Source organism: Chiloscyllium plagiosum, unplaced genomic scaffold (genome assembly GCF_037043375.1).
Source record: "Chiloscyllium plagiosum isolate Xiang-an unplaced genomic scaffold, Cpla_swu_hap1 HiC_scaffold_4, whole genome shotgun sequence".
NCBI classification, from domain to species: Eukaryota; Metazoa; Chordata; class Chondrichthyes; order Orectolobiformes; family Hemiscylliidae; genus Chiloscyllium; species Chiloscyllium plagiosum.
In genome coordinates, this window is record NW_028270142.1 from 149,134,290 (window position 1) to 149,158,053 (window position 23,764).

The 23,764-nt window shown below is 48.2% G+C and overlaps 1 protein-coding gene across 1 annotated transcript in view; it reads left to right on the plus strand.

Moving 5' to 3' along the window:
• Nucleotides 1-23,764, plus strand: part of agap3 (ArfGAP with GTPase domain, ankyrin repeat and PH domain 3) — a 375,300-nt gene that overhangs the window by 188,954 nt on the left and 162,582 nt on the right. The window contains exon 11 of the mRNA XM_043687548.2: nt 51-219. Within this exon, the coding sequence (XP_043543483.2) occupies nt 51-219 (169 nt within the window). The remainder of the gene's footprint in view (nt 1-50; nt 220-23,764) is intronic.

A 23,764-nucleotide genomic window follows, 5' to 3' on the forward strand; every position in this document is an offset into this window, starting at 1 on the left:
AGTGATAGATATTATTTCTAATGCTCTCTTCCTCTCTCTCCTGTCATTAGGATTACATGCAGAATGTTCATGGCAAAGAAATTGACCTACTACGGACGACGGTTAAAGTGCCAGGCAAGAGGCCTCCACGGGCAGCAGCGAGTAACGCTCCAAGTGCCAGTCCCAAAACCAATGGGCTCACCAAGGATAGGAGTAACCTGCAGCTGACTGCAAATCCGGGTAAGTGATAGTGCTTTTCTGACAGGAGCTTGTGGTGTGCCAGATTGTTTGAAGAATTTTCACACTCTGTGACTGCGGTGAAGTTTGAATCACTGCTTGGGCAACGTTGGCGTCAGGGTCAGACCATTGCTTATTCTTAATTGGTTCCAATGTATGATCGATGCTGGTCAGTGATTGATGTCGCTGATCAATGTCAGTGTCTGGTCTGTGGTCAGTATTGGAGCTGGTCGGTGTTGGAGCTGGTTGGTGATCAGTGTCAGTTCCAATCGGCACCATTATTTGGTGTCAGTGATCTGTTTTGGTGCAGTCGGTGATCTGTTTTGGTGATTTAGTCCCAGTTTGAATTTTGACTAGTGATAGATATATCTCGGCTGATGAAAGTAGATCAGTTCATATGGCAAACAGAAACTGATGAATCTTTGATTGGAACGAAATGAAAGTGGTGATTGTTACAGTTTGAAAATTCAGCATCTTAAACAGATAATTGACGTGGGGATAGATTAGAGTGGTGCTGGAAAAGCACAGCAGGTCAGGCAGCATCCGAGGAGCAGGGCAATCGACGTTTCGGGCGAAAGCCCTTCATCAGGAATAGAGCCTCTATTCCTGATGAAGGGCTTTTGCCCAAAATGTCGATTTTCCTGCTTCTCGGATGCTGCCTGACCTGCTGTGCTTTTCCAGCACCACTCTAATCTCGACTCTGGTTTCCAGCATCTGCAGTCCATGTTTTTACCTAATTGAAGTGGGGATGTCAATGATTGGGTGATGCGTAATAAAAGACATAGTATTATTCATTGGAAATTTGAATTCTAAATTGGACAGAACCAGGTATAATATTAAGTTTGATTTATGTTCCCCAACTGTGGTTTAGGAAGTGGAGGGAATAGTTTGAGTTCTGCAGTTTCAGGTTGTTGGGGGGGGGGGGGGGTTGTTTCCAAGGACTTTTAAACCCTTTAGGTGAATAGTTTAATGCTTTTGAAACAAGAGAACAAATTAGAAACCTAAATCTTCTGTTACATAGCCAAAAGGTGCCCTACAATACAGGGAGAGAGAAGTTAAAAAAACCAAGAGCCATCCAGAAGAGCAAGTATTGTGCAAGTTTATTTCAGAGAGTGAGGGAGGCAGGGCATGCAGAGTGAAAGAGTCCTGAAGCAGCAGTCATGTAGTTTAGCAGTGTCTAATACAGTTAGACCAGAAGAAAACAAGTCCTGAGTGGCTTAATGGCACTCAGTAACAGTAAATCTCCAGAATTAGAGGTCTGTGGAAGAGGAATTTAAGGAACCCATGTAGGAAATAAGTGGGCTGTGTTAACTGTTGTGTTAAGTGACTTAGGAAGAGGTATTAACTGAACAAATCGCATTAAGTGAATGTAGAGGATTTCTAAACAGAAATCAATTCCAAGCATAACATTGAACAAGAAAACTGGCTTCATAACTAGTATGGCAAAAGGCAGGAATGAGGAGTCTTTGTTGTGTGAAGGAGATTTTGTGTACTGACTGGCTGTGACACGCTGTAGGTTTAGACTGAGTGGGGCAGGCTGTAGGGCTGCCAGGTTCCTCCTGTAACGCTGTTGTGCCGAAAACTGATTGTGCACAGAGATTTTGTATTTCTCATGGGATGTAGGTTTCACTGGCTAGGCCAGCACTTATTACCCATTCCTACATGCCCTCGAGAAAGTGTTGGTAAATTATATTCTTGAACACTACAGTCCACGTGCTGTAGGTTAACACGCAATGCTGTTAGGGAGGGAATTGCAAGGTTCTGACCCGGTGACATTGAAGGAACAGCAATACATTTCCAAGTCAGGTGAGTGGCTTGGCGGGGAATTTGCAGGGGTTGGTGTTCCCATGTATCTGCTGTCCTTGTCCTTCTAGAGGGAAGTGATCGTGGGTTTGGAAGGTTTATTGAAAGGGCCTTGGTATTTTACTGCTGTGCATCTTGTAGATGGTACACATTGCTGCCCCTGTGTGTTGGTGGTGAATGGAATGTATATTGAAGATGGTTGATGGGTTGAACTGCCAAAGGGGTTGTTTTGTCCTGGATGATGTCAAACGTCTTGAGAGTGTTGTACATATCCAAGTAAGTGGGGCGTATTCCATCACACTCTTGCTTTGTGCCTTGTCGATGGTTGACAGTCATTCGGAGTCAGGAGATGAGTGACTCACTGTAATATATCTAGGTTCTGACCTGCTCTTTTAGCCACAATAATTGCTAGGCTTGCCAAGTTCAGTTTCTCGTTAATGGCAATTTTTAGGGTATTGATAGTGAGGGATTCAATGATGATAATGCCATTGAAAATCAAAAGCAATTAGATTCTGTTTTGTTTGAGGTAGTCATTGTCTTTGTACTTGTGAGATATGAATGTCATTGCCACACATTAGTCTGAGACAAAAAAAACCTGCAGATGCTAGAATCCAAGGTAGATAAGCAAGAGGGTGGAAGAGCACAGCAGACCAGGCAGCATCAGGAAGTGGAGGAGTTGACGTTTTGGATATAACCCTTCTTTAGGACTGGAGGTGAGAGTAGGGGAGCTGCAGGTATAGGAGGGGGTAATGGTTATAGGTGGGGAGAGGGACAGAGTAGTGAGGTAGTGACAGGTGAACACAGGTGGTGGGTACGACCTGGTTGGTTGATGAACATAGAACATAGAAGAATACAGCGCAGTACAGGCCCTTGGGCCCTCGATGTTGCGCCGATCCAAGCCCACCTAAACTACACTAACCCACTATCCTCCATATACCTATCCAATGCCCGCTTAAATGCCCATAATGAGGGAGAGTCCACCACTGTTACTGGCAGGGCATTCCATGAACTAACAACTCGCTGAGTGAAGAACCTACCCCTAACATCAGTCCTATATCTACCCCCCCTTAAGTTAAAGCTATGCCCCCTTGTAATACCCGACTCAATACGCGGGAAAAGGTTCATACTGTCGACCCTATCTAACCCCCTAATCATCTTGTACACCTCAATCAAGTCACCCCTAAACCTTCTTTTCTCTAGTGAAAACAGCCCCAAGTGCCTCAGTCTTTCCTCATACGATTTTCCTTCCATACCAGGCAACATCCTGGTAAACCTCCTCTGCACCCGTTCCAATGCCTCCACATCCTTCCTATAGTATGGCGACCAAAACTGCACACAATATTCCAGATGCGGCCGTACCAGAGTCTTATACAACTGCATCATGACCTCAGGACTCCGGAACTCAATTCCTCTACCAATAAAAGCCAGTACGCCATATGCCTTCCTCACCGCACTATTTACCTGGGTGGCAACTTTCAGAGATCTGTGTACATGGACACCAAGATCCCTCTGCTCATCCACACTACCAAGTATCCGACCATTAGCCCAGTACCCCATCTTTTTGTTATTCTTCCCAAAGTGAATCACCTCGCACTTAGCTACATTGAATTCCATCTGCCACCTTTCTGCCCAGCTCTGCAGCTTCTCTATATCCTGCTGTAACCTGCCACATGCTTCCTCACTGTCAACAACTCCTCCGACTTTCGTATCATCCGCAAACTTGCTCACCCAACCTTCTAACCCCTCTTCCAGGTCATTTATAAAAATGACAAACAGCAATGGTCCCAAAACAGATCCTTGTGGAACACCGCTAGTGACGGCACTCCATGAAGAAACTTTGCCATCAACTACTACCCTCTGTCTTCTTCCATCCAGCCAATTTCTAATCCAAACCTCCAACTCACCCTCAATGCCATATCACCGTATTTTCTGCAGTAGCCTACCATGGGGAACCTTATCAAACGCCTTACTAAAATCCATATATACCACATCTACCGCTTTCCCCTCATCAACCTCCTTCGTCACCTTTTCAAAGAATTCAATAAGGTTTGTGAGGCACGACTTGCCCTTCACAAAACCATGCTGACTATCCTTGATCACATTATTCCTATCCAGATGTGCATAAATCCTATCCCTTACAATTCTCTCTAAGACTTTGCCCACAACAGAAGTGAGACTCACCGGCCTATAGTTACTAGGGCTATCCCTACTCCCCTTTTTGAACAAGGGAACCACATTTGCTATCCTCCAGTCTTCTGGGACTACTCCTGTAGACAAAGAGGACATAAAAATCAAGGCCAATGGCTCTGCAATCTCCTCCCTTGCTTCCCAGAGAATCCTAGGATAAATGCCATCAGGCCCAGGGGACTTATCTATTTTCACCTTTTCCAGGATTTCCAACACCTCTTCTCTACATACCTCAAAGCCATCCATTCTACTTATTTGTGCCTCAGTATTCTCATCGACAACAATGCCCTGTTCCTGAGTGAATACTGAAGAAAAGTATTCATTCAGTGTCTCCCCAATCTCTTCCGCCTCCACACGCAACTTCCCCCTACTATCCTTGACTGGACCTATTCCTACCCTAGTCATTCTTTTATTCCTAACATACCTATAGAAAGCCTTAGGGTTTTCCCTAATCCTATCTACTAAGGACCTTTCATGTCCCCTCCTTGCTGCTTTTAGCTCTCTCTTCAGGTCCTTCCTGGCTACCCTATAACTCTCAATCGCCCCAATTGAACCTTCACGTCTCATCTTGAGATAGGCCGCCCTCTTCCATTTAACAAGGGATTCCAATTCCTTATTAAACCACGGCTCCCTCGCACGACCCTTTCCTTCCTGCCTGACAGGTACATAATTATCAAGGACACTCAGTAGTTGCCCCTTGAACAAGTTCCACATATCATTTACACTCTTGCCTTGGAGTCTACTTTTCCAAGCCACACATCCTAAGTCATGCCTCACCGCATCATAATTTCCCTTACCCCAGCTATAATTCTTGCCCTGTAGTACACACTTATCCCTCTCCATCACGAGTGTAAAAATCACCGAATTATGGTCACTATCCCCAAAGTGCTCACCTACCTCTAATTCTAACACCTGGCCTGGTTCGTTACCCAGAACCAAATCCAGTATGGCCTCACCTCTTGTTGGCCTGTCTACATATTGTGTCAGGAAACTCTCCTGCACACATTGAACAAACACTGACCCATCTAACGAACTTGAGCTATAGCTTTCCCAATCAATATCAGGAAAGTTAAAGTCCCCCATAACAACCACCCTATTACTGTCACTCATCTCCTGAATCACCTTCCCAATCCTTTCTTCAATGATTCTAGGACTATTAGGAGGCCTGTAAAAGACTCCTAACAGGGTGACCTCACCTTTCCTATTCCTAACCTCAGCCCAAACTACCTCAGATGGCAAGTCCTCATCCATCGTCCTTTCCACCGCTGTAATACTATCTTTGACAAGCAATGCCACACCTCCCCCTCTTTTACCCCCACCTCTGACCCTACTAAAACATTTAAATCCCGGAACCTGCAACAGCCAATCCTGTCCCTGTTCTAGCCATGTCTCCGTAATAGCCACAACATCGAAGTCCCAGGTACCAACCAACGCTAAAAGTTCACCTACCTTATTCCGTATACTTCTTGCATTGAAGTATACACACTTCAAGCCACTTCCCTGTTTACAGGCACCCTCCTTGGAAATTGATGCCATGTTCCTCACCTCCCTACACTCCAGGCCCTGCACCCTGAAGCTACAATCTGGGTTCCCATGCCCCTGCCGAGTTAGTTTAAACCCCCCCCAAGAGCACTAGCAAACCTCCCCCCAAGGATACTGGTTCCCCTCAGGTTCAGGTGTAGACCATCCTGTTTATAGAGGTCCCACCGTCCCCAGAAAGAACCCCAGTTATCCAAAAACCGGAATCCCTCCCTCCTGCACCATCCCTGTAGCCACGCATTTAATTGTTCTCTCTCCCTATTCCTCGAATCTCTATCACGTGGCACGGGTAACAAACCAGAGACAACAACTCTGTTTGTTCTAACTCCAAGCTTCCAACCTAGCTCCCTGAAAGCCTGTCTAACATCCTCAGCACTCCTCCTACCTATGTCGTTGGTGCCAATGTGGACCACGACTTCGGGTTGCTCCCCCTCCCCCTCCAGGACCCGGAAAACACGATCAGAGACATCACGTACCCTTGCACCTGGGAGGCAACATACCAAACGTGAGTCTCTCTCATTCCCACAAAACCGCCTATCTGTGCCACGAACTATCGAGTCCCCAATTACTACTGCTCTGCTCTTCTTCACCCTTCCCTTCTGAGTAACGGGGACAGGCTCCGTGCCAGAGACCTGAGCCCCGTTACTTACCCCTGGTAAGTCATCCCCCCCACAAGTATCCAAAACGGTATACTTGTTCTTGAGGGGAATGGCCGCAGGAGGTCCCTGCACTGGCTGCTTCCTCCCAGTCCCCCTCACTGTAACCCATCTATCTGCCATCTTTGGAGTTACTACTTCCCTATAACTCTGATCTATGACCCCCTCTGCCTCCCGAATGATCCGAAGTTCATCCAACTCCAGCTCCAGTTCCCTAACACGGTCTTGGAGGAGCTGGAGATGGGTGCACTTCCTGCAAGTGTAATCGGCAGGGACGTCGATGGCATCCCTCACCTCATACATGTTGCAGGAGGAACATTGCACTGCCTTCACTGCCATCCCTCTAAAGCTAACTGTTTAAACAAAAACTGTGTCTAAATAATACAAGCAAAATTCAGCACTTACCTGCTTGCCACAACAGATGTTATTATTAGGTTAGAGGAGGAGGGCGGGTGGGAGGCACTACCCGTGTAGTGCCTCGGGTTCCTCTCCTTCACGCTTTTAAAGGGGGAAAAAACTAACCCAGCTAAGCTTACACTAACTGCTTCCGGGTCTCGGCTGCCCCTCTGCTTGCCGTCACTTCCTCTGCTGCTCCCGCTCTTTCTGTGAAGGAGAGAGAAAACAAAACACCGATGCCCGCTACAGGTAAGTAATTTTGAAAAAAACTCTTACCTTAGCTGTAGCTCCAGCTGTAGCTGGAGAAATGAATCCGGTTGGTAGCTGGAAGGGTCAGTCTGACAGATGGAAGGGAGGAGGAGGAGCTGGAAAGGGAGTTGGGGAATGGGGAGGGAGGCTATTTGAAATTGGAGATCTCAATGTTGAGTCCTCCGGGCTATAGACTGCCCAGGCGGAAGATAAGATGTTGTTCCCTGGATATTCTCCAGGTTTTGCTACATTTGGACATGGTCTGCTTCAGTATCAGGAGTCAGTCACAAATGCTGCTGATCATGTGTGAAACCACCAGTGAACATTCATCTTTGACCTTATGATAGAAGGAAGGTCATTGATGAATCAGCTGAAGATGTTTGAGCCTAAGATACTACCCTGAGGAATTCCTGCAGAGGTGTTCTAGAGCTGAGTTGACTGACCATCAACAACAGCAGCCATCTTCCTATGTGTCAGGTATGACTCCAACCAATGGAGAGTTATCCCTCAATAACCGTTGACTCTAGATTTGTTAGGGCCCCTTAATACCAAATGCAACCTTGATATCAAGGGCTGTTGCTCACACCAAGTTGTGAAAGATGTCTAAAATATTATCATTTTTGAAACTTGGATTGTTTAAAAAGAGAGGCATGTGGATATTACTCGATCTCTTTTCATAAGGCACATCTCCATTATCTCCTCACTCTCTATGTCAAACTGTTCAAGAACCTCACAGACTCTCTCCTTGAATTCTGTACTTACATCCTAATTCTCCAAAGTAAAGATATGAAGCGCTGCAATTAACACCTGACCAGTGTCCTCATTATCAGTGTGCATAGATTTCATCTTTTGTCCTACTGTTTGCCTGGATGTCCTCTTCCCCTTGATATACTTATGGAATATCTTAGAATTCTCCCTAATTTTATGCACCAGTGCTTTGTCATGTCCCAGTTTGCTGTTCTAACTACTTTCTTAACTTGCCCCTGGACTTTGAGTCATAGCGTCATACAGCATGGAAACAGACCCTTTGGCCTAGCTCATCCATGTGAGCAGGTTTCCTAACTGAACTAGTCCCATTTGCCTACATTTAGCCCATGCTTCTCCTAACCTTTCCTATCCATGTACCTGTCCAAATGTCATGTCCATCTGTAACATGACATCCCAACTCTTGCACACAGTGCCCTGATTGATGAAAGCAAGTGTGCCAAACGCCTTCTTCACCATCCTATTATCTGTGACACCACTTTTAAGGAACTATGTACCTGCATCTCTAAGTCCCTCTCTATTCGGCAATACTCCCCAGTGCCCTACCATTAACGTGCCCTACTTTGTCTTACCAAGATGCAACAACTTGCATTTTATCTGAAATAAATATCAACTGCCATTCCTCAGGATGTACTGTGACAGTGCGATACATTAAGGTAGGTGTACTGTGACAGTGCGGTATATTAGAGTGGGTGTACTGTGACAGTGCGGTACATTATGTTGGGTGTACTGTGACAGTGAGGCATATTAGTGTGAGTGTACTGTGACAGTGTGGTATATTAGGGTGGGTGTACTGAGACAGTGCGGCATATTAGGGTGGGGGTACTGTGACAGTGCAGTATATTGGGGGTGGGTGTACTGTCACATTGCGGCATATTAGGGGAGGGAGTACTGTGACTGCAGTATATTGGGGGTGGGTGTACTGTCACATTGCGGCATATTAGGGGAGGGTGTACTGTGACTGCAGTATATTGGGGGTGGGTGTACTGTCACATTGCGGCATATTAGGGGAGGGTGTACTGTGACTGCAGTATATTGGGGGTGGGTGTACCGTCACATTGCGGCATATTAGGGGTGGGTGTACTGTGACAGTGCGGCATATTAGGGATGGGTGTACTGTGACAGTGTGGTACATTAGGGTGGGTGTACTGTCACAGTGCGGTACATTAGGGGTGGGTGTATTATGTCAGTGCGGCATATTAGGGTGGGTGTACTGTGACAGTGCGGCATTTTAGGGGTGGGTGTACTGTGACAGTGCGGCATATTAGGGTGGGTGTACTGTGACAGTGTCGTATATTAGGGTGGGTGTACTGTGACAGTGCAGCATATTAGAGTGCGTGTACTGTGACAGTGTGTTATATTAGAGTGAGTGTGCTGTGACAGTGTGGCGCATTAGGGTGGGTGTACTGTGACAATGCTGTATATTAGGGATGGGAGTACCGTGACAGTGCAGTATATTAGGGTGGGTGTACTGTGACAATGCTGTATATTAGGGTGGGTGTACTGTGACAGTGCGGTATATTAGGGTGGGTGTACTGTGACAGTGCGGTATGTTAGGGTGGGTGTACTGTTATAGTGCGGTATGTTAGGGTGGGTGTACTGTTATAGTGCGGTACATTAGGGTGTGGGTACTGTGGCAATGCTATATATTAAGGCGGGTGTACTGTGACAGTGCGCCATATTACAGTGAGTGTACAGTGAGTATATTAGGGTCGGTGTACTGTGACAGTGCGGTACATTAGAGTGAGTGTACTGTGACCGTGCGGTACATTAGGGTGAGTGTACTGTGACAGGCGGTACATTAGGGTAGGTGTACTGTGACACTGCGGCGTATTAGGGTGGGTGTACTGTGACAGTGCAGCATATTAGTGTGAGTGTACTGTGGCAGTGCGGTATATTATGGTGGGTGTACTGTGACAGTGCGGTACATTAGGGTAGGTGTACTGTGACAGTGCAGTAAATGAGGGTGGGTGTACTGTGACAGTGCGGTATATTAGTGGTGGGTGTACTGTGACAGTACAGTATATTAGGGTAGGTGTACTGTGACAGTGCGGTATATTAGTGGTGGGTGTAATCTGACAGTGCAGCATATTAGAGTAGGTGTACTGTGACAGTGCGGTATATTAAGGTGGGTGAACTGTGACAGTGCGGTACATTAGGGTAGTTGTACTGTGACAGTGCGGTATATTAGGGTGGGTGTACTGTGACAGTGCGGTACATTAGGGTAGGTGTACTGTGACAGTGAGGTATATTAAGGTGGGTGTACTGTGACAGTGCGGTACATTAAAGTAGGTGTACTGTGACAGTGCGGCATATTAGGGTAGATGTACCGTGACAGTGCGGTATATTAGGGGTATACTGTGACAGTGAGGCATATTAGGGTGGGGGTACTGTGACAGTGCGGTATATTAGGGGTGGGTGTACTGTGACAGTGAGGCATATCAGGGGTGAGTATACTGTGACAGTGCGGCATATTAGGGGTGGTTGTACTGTGACAGTGCAGTATAGGAGGGTGGGTGTACTGTGACAGTGTGGTATATTAGTGTTGGGTGTACTGTGACAGTGCAGGATATTAGGGGTGGGTGTACTCTGACAGTGTGGCATATTAGGGTGGGTGTACTGTGACAGTGCTGTATATTAGGGATGGGAGTACCGTGACAGTGCAGTATATTAGGGTGGGTGTACCGTGACAGTACGGTATATTAGGAGTGGGTGTACCATGACATTGCGACCTATTAGGGGTAGGTGTACCGTGACAGTGCGGTATATTTGGGGTGGGTGTACCGTAACTGTGCGGTATATTAGGGGTGGGTGTACCATGACAGTGCGGCATATTAGAGTGAGTGTACTGTGTCAGTGCAGTATATTAGGGTGGGTGTACTATGACAGTGCGGTATATTAGAGTGTGTGCTGTGACAGTGCGGCGCATTAGGGTGGGTGTACTGTCACAGTGTGGTATATTAGGGGTTGGTGTACTGTGACAGTGCGGTACATTAGTGTGGGTATACTGTGACAGTGCGGTACATTAGTGTGGGTGTACTGTGGCAGTGCGACATATCAGGGATGGGTGTACTGTGACAGTGCGACCTATCGGGGTGGGTTTACTGTGACAGTGCGACATATCGGGGTGGGTGTACTGTGACAGTGCGACATATCGGGGTGGGTTTACTGTGACAGTGCGACATATCGGGGTGGGTGTACTGTGACAGTGCGACATATCGGGGTGGGTTTACTGTGACAGTGCGGTATATTAGGGATGGGTGTACTGTGACAGTGCGGTTTATTAGGGATGGGTGTACCGTGACAGTGCGGTATATTAGGGTGGGTGTACCGTGACAGTGCGGCATATTAGAGTGAGTGTACCGTGACAGTGCGGCATATTAGGGTGAGTGTACTGTGACAGTGCAGTACATTAGGGGTGGGTGTACTGTGACATTGCGGCACATTAGGGGTGGGTGTACTGTGACATTGTGACATATTAGGGATGGGTGTATTGCGACAGTGCGGCATATTAAGAGTGGGGCTACTGTGACAGTGCACTATATTAGGGGTGAGTGTACTGTGACAGTGCGGTATATTATGGTGGGTGTACTGTGACAGTGCGGTACATTAGGGTAGGTGTACTGTGACAGTGCAGTAAATGAGGGTGGGTGTACTGTGACAGTGCGGTATATTAGTGGTGGGTGTACTGTGACAGTACAGTATATTAGGGTAGGTGTACTGTGACAGTGCGGTATATTAGTGGTGGGTGTAATCTGACAGTGCAGCATATTAGGGTAGGTGTACTGTGACAGTGCGGTATATTAAGGTGGGTGAACTGTGACAGTGCGGTACATTAGGGTAGTTGTACTGTGACAGTGCGGTATATTAGGGTGGGTGTACTGTGACAGTGCGGTACATTAGGGTAGGTGTACTGTGACAGTGAGGTATATTAAGGTGGGTGTACTGTGACAGTGCGGTACATTAAAGTAGGTGTACTGTGACAGTGCGGCATATTAGGGTAGATGTACCGTGACAGTGCGGTATATTAGGGGTATACTGTGACAGTGAGGCATATTAGGGTGGGGGTACTGTGACAGTGCGGTATATTAGGGGTGGGTGTACTGTGACAGTGAGGCATATCAGGGGTGAGTATACTGTGACAGTGCGGCATATTAGGGGTGGTTGTACTGTGACAATGTGGTATATTAGTGTTGGGTGTACTGTGACAGTGCAGGATATTAGGGGTGGGTGTACTCTGACAGTGTGGCATATTAGGGTGGGTGTACTGTGACAGTGCTGTATATTAGGGATGGGAGTACCGTGACAGTGCAGTATATTAGGGTGGGTGTACCGTGACAGTACGGTATATTAGGAGTGGGTGTACCATGACATTGCGACCTATTAGGGGTGGGTGTACCGTGACAGTGCGGTATATTTGGGGTGGGTGTACCGTAACTGTGCGGTATATTAGGGGTGGGTGTACCATGACAGTGCGGCATATTAGAGTGAGTGTACTGTGTCAGTGCAGTATATTAGGGTGGGTGTACTATGACAGTGCGGTATATTAGAGTGTGTGCTGTGACAGTGCGGCGCATTAGGGTGGGTGTACTGTCACAGTGTGGTATATTAGGGGTTGGTGTACTGTGACAGTGCGGTACATTAGTGTGGGTATACTGTGACAGTGCGGTACATTAGTGTGGGTGTACTGTGGCAGTGCGACATATCTGGGATGGGTGTACTGTGACAGTGCGACCTATCGGGGTGGGTGTACTGTGACAGTGCGACATATCGGGGTGGGTGTACTGTGACAGTGCGACCTATCGGGGTGGGTTTACTGTGACAGTGCGGTATATTAGGGATGGGTGTATTGCGACAGTGCGGCATATTAAGAGTGGGGCTACTGTGACAGTGCACTATATTAGGGGTGAGTTTACTGTGACAGTGCTGTATATTAGGAATGGGTGTACTGTGACAGTGCGGTTTATTAGGGATGGGTGTACCGTGACAGTGCGGTATATTAGGGTGGGTGTACCGTGACAGTGCAGCATATTAGAGTGAGTGTACTGTGACAATGCAGTACATTAGGGTGAGTGTACTATGACATTGCAGTATATGAGGGTGGGTGTACTGTGACACTGCGGCATATTAGGGTGGGTGTACTGCGACATTGCAGTATATTAGGGTGAGTGTACTGTGACAGTGCGGCATATTAGGGTGGTTGTACTGTGACAGTGCAGTATATTAGGGTGGGTGTACTGTGACAGTGCGGTATATTAGGGTGGGTGTACTGTCACAGTGCGGTATATTAGGGTGGGTGTACTGTCACAGTGCGGTATGGGTGTACTGTGACAGTGCAGTATATTAGGGTGGGTGTACTGTGACAGGGCGGTATATTAGGGTGGGTGTACTGTGACAGTGCGGTACATTAGGATAGGTGTACTGTGACAGTGTGGCATATTAGGGTGGGGGTACTGTGACAGTGCAGTATATTAGGGTGGGGGTACTGTGACAGTGAGACATATCAGGGGTGAGTGTACTGTGACAGTGCGGCATATTAGGGGTGGGAGTACTGTGACAGTGCAGTATATGAGGGTGGGTGTACTGTGACAGTGCGTATATTAGTTGTGGGTGTACTGTGACAGTGCAGTATATTAGGGGTGGGTGTACTCTGACAGTGCGGCATATTAGGGTAGGTGTACTGTGACAGTGCTGTATATTAGGGTGGGTGTTCTGTGACAGTGCGACATATTAGGGTGGGTGTACTGTGACAGTGCGGCATATTAGGGTGGGTGTTCTGTGACAGTGCGACATATTAGGGTGGGTGTACTGTGACAGTGCGGCATATTAGTGGTGAGTGTATTGTGACAGTGCGGCATATTAGGGTGGGTGTTCTGTGACAGTGCGACATATTAGGGTGGGTGTACTGTGACAGTGCGGTATATTAGGGTGTGTGTACTGTGACAGTGAGGCATCTTAGTGTGAGTGTACTATGACAGTACGGTATATTAGAGTGGGTGTACTGTGACAGTGCGGTACATTAGGGTGGGTGTTCTGTGACAGTGCGGCATATTAGGGTGGGGGGTGTGACTGTGCAGTATTTTAGGGTGAGTGTACTATGACATTGCAGTATATGAGGGTGGGTGTACTGTGACACTGCGGCATATTAGGGTGGGTGTACTGTGACATTGCAGTATATTAGGGTGGGTGTACTGTGACAGTGCGGTATATTAGGGTGGGTGTACTGTCACAGTGCGGTATATTAGGGTGGGTGTACTGTCACAGTGCGGTATGGGTGTACTGTGACAGTGCAGTATATTAGGGTGGGTGTACTGTGACAGGGCGGTATATTAGGGTGGGTGTACTGTGACAGTGCGGTACATTAGGATAGGTGTACTGTGACAGTGTGGCATATTAGAGTGGGGGTACTGTGACAGTGCGGTATATCAGGGGTGAGTGTACTGTGACAGTGCGGCATATTAGGGGTGGGAGTACCGTGACAGTGCGGCATATCAGGGGTGAGTGTACTGTGACAGTGCGGCATATTAGGGGTGGGAGTACCGTGACAGTGCGGTATATTTTGGGTGGGTGTACCGTGACTGTGCGATATATTAGGGGTGGGTGTACCGTGACAGTGCGGTATATTTGGGTGGGTGTACTGTGACAGTGCGGCATATTTGGGTGGGTGTACTATGACAGTGCGGCATATTAGAGTGAGTGTACTGTGTCAGTGCGGTATATTAGGGTGGGTGTACTATGACAGTGCGGTACATTAGAGTGTGTGCTGTGACAGTGCGGCTTATTAAGGTGGGTGTACTGTCACAGTGCGGTATATTAGGGGTGGGTGTACTGTGACAGTGCGGTACATTAGGGTGGGTGTACTGTGACAGTGCGGCATATCAGGGGTGGGTGTACTGTGACAGTGCGACATATCGGGGTGGGTGTACTGTGACAGTGCAGTATAGAGGTTGGGTGTACTTTGACAGTGCGTTACATTAGGGGTGGGTGTACTGTGACTGTGCGGTATTTTAGGGTGGGTGTACTGTAACAGTGCGGCGTATTAGGGGTGGGTGTACTGTGACAGTGCGGTATATTAGGGGTGGGTGTACTGTGACAGTGCGGCATATTAGGGGTGAGTGTACTGTGACATTGCAGCATATTAGGGTTGGGTGTTCTGTGACAGTGCGACATATTAGGGTGGGGGTACTGTGACAGTGCTATATATTAGGGTGGGTGTACTGTGACAGTGCAGTATATAGGTTGGGTGTACTTTGACAGTGCGTTACATTAGGGGTGGGTCTACTGTGACATTGCGGCATATTAGGTTGGGGGTACTGTGACAGTGCAGTATATTAGGGTGGGTGTACTGTGACAGTGCGGTACATTAGGGTAGATGTACTGTGACAGTGCGGTATTTTAGGGTGGGTGTACTGTAACAGTGCGGCGTATTAGGGGTGGGTGTACTGTAACAGTGCGGCGTATTAGGGGTGGGTTTACTGTGACAGTGCGGCACATTAGGTTGGGGGTACTGTGACAGTGCAGTATATTAGGGTGGGTGTACTGTGACAGTGCGGTACATTAGGGTAGATGTACTGTGACAGTGCGGTATTTTAGGGTGGGTGTACTGTGACAGTGCGGTATATTAGCGGTAGGTGTACTGTGACAGTGCGGCATATTAGGGGTGAGTGTACTGTGACAGTGCGGCATATTAGGGGTGAGTGTACTGCGACTGCGGCATATTAGGGTTGGGTGTCCTGTGACAGTGCGACATATTAGGGTGGGGGTACTGTGACAGTGCAGCATATTAGGGCGGGTGTACTGTGACAGTGCGGAACATTAGGGTAGATATACTGTGACAGCGCGGTACATTAGGGTGTGTGTACTGTGACAGTGAGGCATCTTAGTGTGAGTGTACTATGACAGTACGGTATATTAGAGTGGGTGTACTGTGACAGTGCGTTACATTAGGGTGGGTGTACTGTGACAGTGCGGCATATTAGGCTGTGGTTACTGTGACAGTGCTATATATTAGGGTAGGTGTACTGTGACAGTGCGGTACATTAGGGTGTGTGTACTGTGTCAGTGAGGCATATTAGTGTGAGTGTACTGTGACAGTGTGGTATATTAGAGTGGGTGTACTGTGACAGTGCGGTACATTAGGGTGGGTGTTCTCTGTGCGGCATATTAGGGTGGGGGTACTGTGACTATGCAGTATTTTAGGGGTGGGGGTACTGTGACATTGCGGCATATTATGGTGTGGGTACTGTGACAGTGCTATGTATTAGGGTAGGTGTACTGTGACAGTGCGGTACATTAGGGTGGGTGTACTGTGACAGTGCGGCATATTAGGGTGTGGGTACTGTGACAGTGCTATATATTAGGGTAGGTGTACTGTGACAGTGCGGTACATTAGGGTGTGTGTACTGTGTCAGTGAGGCATATTAGTGTGAGTGTACTGTGACAGTGTGGTATATTAGAGTGGGTGTACTGTGACAGTGCGGTACATTAGGGTATGTGTACTGTGTCAGTGAGGCATATTAGTGTGAGTGTACTGTGACAGTGCGGTACATTAGGGGTGTATGTACTGTGACAGTGCTGTACATTAGGGTGGGTGTACTGTGACAGTGCGGCATATCAGTGTGAGTGTACTGTGGCAATGCGGAATATTAGAGTGGGTGTACTGTGACAGTGCGGTATATTAGGGGTGGTTGTACAGTGACAGTGCAGCATATTAGGGTGGGTGTACTGTGACAGTGCGGCATATTAGAGTGGGTGTACTGTGACAGTGCGGCATATTAGGGTGGGTGTACTGTGACAGTGTCGTATATTAGGGGTGTGTGTACTGTGACAGTGGGGCACATGAGGGTGGGGGTACTGTGGCAGTGCAGCATATTAGGGTGGTGGTACTGTGACAGTACAGTATTTAGGTTGGGTGTACTGTGACAGTGCGGTATATTAGGGGAGGGTCTACTGTGACAGTGCGACAAATTAGGGATGGGTGTACTGTGACAGTTCGGCATATTAGGGTTGGGTGTCCTGTGACAGTGCGACATATTAGGGTGGGGGTACTGTGACAGTGCGGTACATTAGGGTGGGTGTTCTCTGACAGTGCGCCATATTAGGGTGGGTGTACTGTGACAGTGTCGTATATTAGGGGTGTGTGTACTGTGACAGTGGGGCACATGAGGGTGGGGGTACTGTGGCAGTGCAGCATATTAGGGTGGTGGTACTGTGACAGTACAGTATATAGGTTGGGTGTACTGTGACAGTGCGGTATATTAGGGGAGGGTCTACTGTGACAGTGCGACTAATTAGGGATGGGTGTACTGTGACAGTGCGGCATATTAGGGTTGGGTGTCCTGTGACAGTGCGACATATTAGGGTGGGGGTACTGTGACAGTGCAGCATATTAGGGTGGGTGTACTGTGACAGTGCGGTACATTAGGGTGGGTGTTCTCTGACAGTGCGCCATATTAGAGTGGGGGTACTGTGACTAAGCAGTATTTTAGGGGTGGGGGTACTGTGACATTGCGGCATATTATGGTGTGGGTACTGTGACAGTGCTATGTATTAGGGTAGGTGTACTGTGACAGTGCTATATATTAGGGTAGGTGTACTGTGACAGTGCTATATATTAGGGTAGGTGTACTGTGACAGTGCAGTACATTAGGGTGAGTGTACTGTGACAGTGCGGCATATTAGGGTGGAGGTATTGTGACAGTGCAGCATATTAAGGTGAGTGTACTGTGACAGTGCGGTACATTAGGGTAGATGTACTGTGACAGTGCGGTACATTAGGGTGGGTGTACTGTGACAGTGCGGCATATCAGTGTGAGTGTACTGTGGCAATGCGGAATATTAGAGTGGGTGTACTGTGACAGTTCGGTATATTAGGAGTGGTTGTACAGTGACAGTGCAGCATATTAGGGTGGGTGTACTGTGACAGTGCGCTATATTGGGCGTGGGTGTACTGTGACAGTGCGCTATATTGGGCGTGGGTGTACTGTGACAGTGCAGCATATTAGGGTGGGTGTACTGTGACAGTGCGGCATATTAGGGTGGGTGTACTGTGACAGTGTTGTATATTAGGGGTGTGTGTACTGTGACAGTGGGGCACATGAGGGTGGGGGTACTGTGGCAGTGCAGCATATTAGGGTGGTGGTACTGTGACAGTGCAGTATATAGGTTGGGTGTACTGTGACAGTGCGGTATATTAGGGGAAGGTCTACTGTGACAGTGCGACAGATTAGGGATGGGTGTACTGTGACTGCGACATATTAGGGTGGGTGTACTGTGACAGTGCGGTATATTATGGGTGGGCGTACTGTGACAGTGCGGCACATTTGGGTGGGTGAACTGTGACAGTGCGGTATTTTAGGGTGGGCGTACTGTGACAGTGCGGCATATTAGGGGTGAGTGTACTGTGACAGTGCGGCATATATGGGGTGGGTGTACTGTGACTGTGCGGCACATTTGAGTGTGTGTACTGTGACAGTGCAGTATATTAGGGTGGGTGTACTGTGATAGTGCGGTACATTATGGTAGATGTACTGTGGCAGTGCGGTATTTTGGGGTGGGTGTACTGTAACAGTGTGGTATATTATGGGTGGGTGTACTGTGACAGTGCGGCATATTAGGGGTGAGTGTACTGTGACTGCGGCATATTAGGGTTGGGTGTCCTGTGACAGTGCGACATATTAGGGTGGGTGTACTGTGACAGTGCAGCATATTAGGGCGGGTGTACTGTGACAGTGCGGTACATTAGGGTGTATGTACTGTGACAGTGCGGTACATTAGGGTGTATGTAGTGTGACTGTACTGTGACAGTATGGTATATTAGAGTGGGTGTACTGTGACAGTGCGGCATATTAGGGTGTGGGTACTGTTACAGTGCAGCATATTAGGGTGGGTGTACTGTGACAGTGCGGTACATTAGGGTGTGTGTACTGTGACAGTGAGGCATATTAGTGTGAGTGTACTGTGGCAGTGTGGAATATTAGGGTGGGTGTACTGTGACAGTGCGGTATATTGGGGGTGGTTGTACTGTGACAGTGCGGTATATTGGGGGTGGGTGTACTGTGACAGTGCAGTATATTAGGGGTGGGTGTACTGTGACTGTGCGGCACATTTGAGTACCCCCACCCCTAAAATACTGCACTGTCACAGTACACTCACCCTAATATGCTGCACTATCACGGTACACCCACCCTAATGTACTGCACTGTCACAGTACACTCACACTAATATGCCTCACTGTCACAGTACACACACCCTAATGTACCGCACTGTCACAGTACATCTACCCTAATGTACCGCACTGTCACAGTACACCCACCCTAATATGCTGCACTGTAACAGTACCCCCACCCTAATATGCCGCCCTGTCACAGTACACCCACCCTAATGTACCGCACTGTCACAGTACACCTGTGACAGTGCGGTACATTAGGGTAGATGTACTGTGACAGTGCGGTATTTTAGGGTGGGTGTGCTGTAACAGTGCGGCATATTAGGGGTGGGTGTCCTGTGACAGTGCGACATATTAGGGTGGGTGTACTGTGACAGTGCGGTACATTAGGGTGTGTGTACTGTGACAGTGAGGCATCTTAGTGTGAGTGTACTATGACAGTACGTCTATTAGAGTGGGTGTACTGTGACAGTGCTATATATTAGGGTAGGTGTACTGTGACAGTGCAGCATATTAGGGTGAGTGTACTGTGACAGTGCGGCATATTAGGGTGGGGGTACTGTGACAGTGCAGCATATTAAGGTGGGTGTACTGTGACAGTGCGGTACATTAGGGTAGATGTACTGTGACAGTGCAGCACATTAGGGTGGGTGTACTGTGACAGTGCGGCATATTAGGGTGGGTGTACTGTGACAGTGTCATATATTAGGGGTGTGTGTACTGTGACAGTGCGACATATTAGGGTGGGTGTACTGTGACAGTGCAGCATATTAGGGCGGGTGTACTGTGACAGTGCGGTACATTAGGGTGTATGTACTGTGACAGTGCGGTACATTAGGGTAGGTGTACTGTGACAGTGCGGTACATTAGGGTGTGTGTACTGTGTCAGTGAGGCATATTAGTGTGAGTGTACTGTGACAGTGTGGTATATTAGAGTGGGTGTACTGTGACAGTGCGGTACATTAGGGTATGTGTACTGTGTCAGTGAGGCATATTAGTGTGAGTGTACTGTGACAGTGCGGTACATTAGGGGTGTATGTACTGTGACAGTGCTGTACATTAGGGTGGGTGTACTGTGACAGTGCGGCATATCAGTGTGAGTGTACTGTGGCAATGCGGAATATTAGAGTGGGTGTACTGTGACAGTGCGGTATATTAGGGGTGGTTGTACAGTGACAGTGCAGCATATTAGGGTGGGTGTACTGTGACAGTGCGGCATATTAGAGTGGGTGTACTGTGACAGTGCGGCATATTAGGGTGGGTGTACTGTGACAGTGTCGTATATTAGGGGTGTGTGTACTGTGACAGTGGGGCACATGAGGGTGGGGGTACTGTGGCAGTGCAGCATATTAGGGTGGTGGTACTGTGACAGTACAGTATTTAGGTTGGGTGTACTGTGACAGTGCGGTATATTAGGGGAGGGTCTACTGTGACAGTGCGACAAATTAGGGATGGGTGTACTGTGACAGTTCGGCATATTAGGGTTGGGTGTCCTGTGACAGTGCGACATATTAGGGTGGGGGTACTGTGACAGTGCGGTACATTAGGGTGGGTGTTCTCTGACAGTGCGCCATATTAGGGTGGGTGTACTGTGACAGTGTCGTATATTAGGGGTGTGTGTACTGTGACAGTGGGGCACATGAGGGTGGGGGTACTGTGGCAGTGCAGCATATTAGGGTGGTGGTACTGTGACAGTACAGTATATAGGTTGGGTGTACTGTGACAGTGCGGTATATTAGGGGAGGGTCTACTGTGACAGTGCGACTAATTAGGGATGGGTGTACTGTGACAGTGCGGCATATTAGGGTTGGGTGTCCTGTGACAGTGCGACATATTAGGGTGGGGGTACTGTGACAGTGCAGCATATTAGGGTGGGTGTACTGTGACAGTGCGGTACATTAGGGTGGGTGTTCTCTGACAGTGCGCCATATTAGAGTGGGGGTACTGTGACTAAGCAGTATTTTAGGGGTGGGGGTACTGTGACATTGCGGCATATTATGGTGTGGGTACTGTGACAGTGCTATGTATTAGGGTAGGTGTACTGTGACAGTGCTATATATTAGGGTAGGTGTACTGTGACAGTGCTATATATTAGGGTAGGTGTACTGTGACAGTGCAGTACATTAGGGTGAGTGTACTGTGACAGTGCGGCATATTAGGGTGGAGGTATTGTGACAGTGCAGCATATTAAGGTGAGTGTACTGTGACAGTGCGGTACATTAGGGTAGATGTACTGTGACAGTGCGGTACATTAGGGTGGGTGTACTGTGACAGTGCGGCATATCAGTGTGAGTGTACTGTGGCAATGCGGAATATTAGAGTGGGTGTACTGTGACAGTTCGGTATATTAGGAGTGGTTGTACAGTGACAGTGCAGCATATTAGGGTGGGTGTACTGTGACAGTGCGCTATATTGGGCGTGGGTGTACTGTGACAGTGCGCTATATTGGGCGTGGGTGTACTGTGACAGTGCAGCATATTAGGGTGGGTGTACTGTGACAGTGCGGCATATTAGGGTGGGTGTACTGTGACAGTGTTGTATATTAGGGGTGTGTGTACTGTGACAGTGGGGCACATGAGGGTGGGGGTACTGTGGCAGTGCAGCATATTAGGGTGGTGGTACTGTGACAGTGCAGTATATAGGTTGGGTGTACTGTGACAGTGCGGTATATTAGGGGAAGGTCTACTGTGACAGTGCGACAGATTAGGGATGGGTGTACTGTGACTGCGACATATTAGGGTGGGTGTACTGTGACAGTGCGGTATATTATGGGTGGGCGTACTGTGACAGTGCGGCACATTTGGGTGGGTGAACTGTGACAGTGCGGTATTTTAGGGTGGGCGTACTGTGACAGTGCGGCATATTAGGGGTGAGTGTACTGTGACAGTGCGGCATATATGGGGTGGGTGTACTGTGACTGTGCGGCACATTTGAGTGTGTGTACTGTGACAGTGCAGTATATTAGGGTGGGTGTACTGTGATAGTGCGGTACATTATGGTAGATGTACTGTGGCAGTGCGGTATTTTGGGGTGGGTGTACTGTAACAGTGTGGTATATTATGGGTGGGTGTACTGTGACAGTGCGGCATATTAGGGGTGAGTGTACTGTGACTGCGGCATATTAGGGTTGGGTGTCCTGTGACAGTGCGACATATTAGGGTGGGTGTACTGTGACAGTGCAGCATATTAGGGCGGGTGTACTGTGACAGTGCGGTACATTAGGGTGTATGTACTGTGACAGTGCGGTACATTAGGGTGTATGTAGTGTGACTGTACTGTGACAGTATGGTATATTAGAGTGGGTGTACTGTGACAGTGCGGCATATTAGGGTGTGGGTACTGTTACAGTGCAGCATATTAGGGTGGGTGTACTGTGACAGTGCGGTACATTAGGGTGTGTGTACTGTGACAGTGAGGCATATTAGTGTGAGTGTACTGTGACAGTGCAGTACATTGTGGGTGTGTGCACTGTGACAGTGCGGCATATTAGTGTGAGTGTACTGTGACAGTGCTGCACATTAGGGTGGGTGTACTGTGACAGTGCAGCATATTAGTGTGAGTGTACTGTGGCAGTGTGGAATATTAGGGTGGGTGTACTGTGACAGTGCGGTATATTGGGGGTGGTTGTACTGTGACAGTGCGGTATATTGGGGGTGGGTGTACTGTGACAGTGCAGTATATTAGGGGTGGGTGTACTGTGACTGTGCGGCACATTTGAGTACCCCCACCCCTAAAATACTGCACTGTCACAGTACACTCACCCTAATATGCTGCACTATCACGGTACACCCACCCTAATGTACTGCACTGTCACAGTACACTCACACTAATATGCCTCACTGTCACAGTACACACACCCTAATGTACCGCACTGTCACAGTACATCTACCCTAATGTACCGCACTGTCACAGTACACCCACCCTAATATGCTGCACTGTAACAGTACCCCCACCCTAATATGCCGCCCTGTCACAGTACACCCACCCTAATGTACCGCACTGTCACAGTACACCTGTGACAGTGCGGTACATTAGGGTAGATGTACTGTGACAGTGCGGTATTTTAGGGTGGGTGTGCTGTAACAGTGCGGCATATTAGGGGTGGGTGTCCTGTGACAGTGCGACATACTAGGGTGGGTGTACTGTGACAGTGCGGTACATTAGGGTGTGTGTACTGTGACAGTGAGGCATCTTAGTGTGAGTGTACTATGACAGTACGTCTATTAGAGTGGGTGTACTGTGACAGTGCTATATATTAGGGTAGGTGTACTGTGACAGTGCAGCATATTAGGGTGAGTGTACTGTGACAGTGCGGCATATTAGGGTGGGGGTACTGTGACAGTGCAGCATATTAAGGTGGGTGTACTGTGACAGTGCGGTACATTAGGGTAGATGTACTGTGACAGTGCAGCACATTAGGGTGGGTGTACTGTGACAGTGCGGCATATTAGGGTGGGTGTACTGTGACAGTGTCATATATTAGGGGTGTGTGTACTGTGACAGTGCGACATATTAGGGTGGGTGTACTGTGACAGTGCAGCATATTAGGGCGGGTGTACTGTGACAGTGCGGTACATTAGGGTGTATGTACTGTGACAGTGCGGTACATTAGGGTGTATGTACTGTGACAGTGAGGCATCTTAGTGTGACTGTACTGTGACAGTATGGTATATTAGAGTGGGTGTACTGTGACAGTGCGGCATATTAGGGTGTGGGTACTGTTACAGTGCGGCATATTAGGGTGGGTGTACTGTGACAGTGCGGTACATTAGGGTGTGTGTACTGT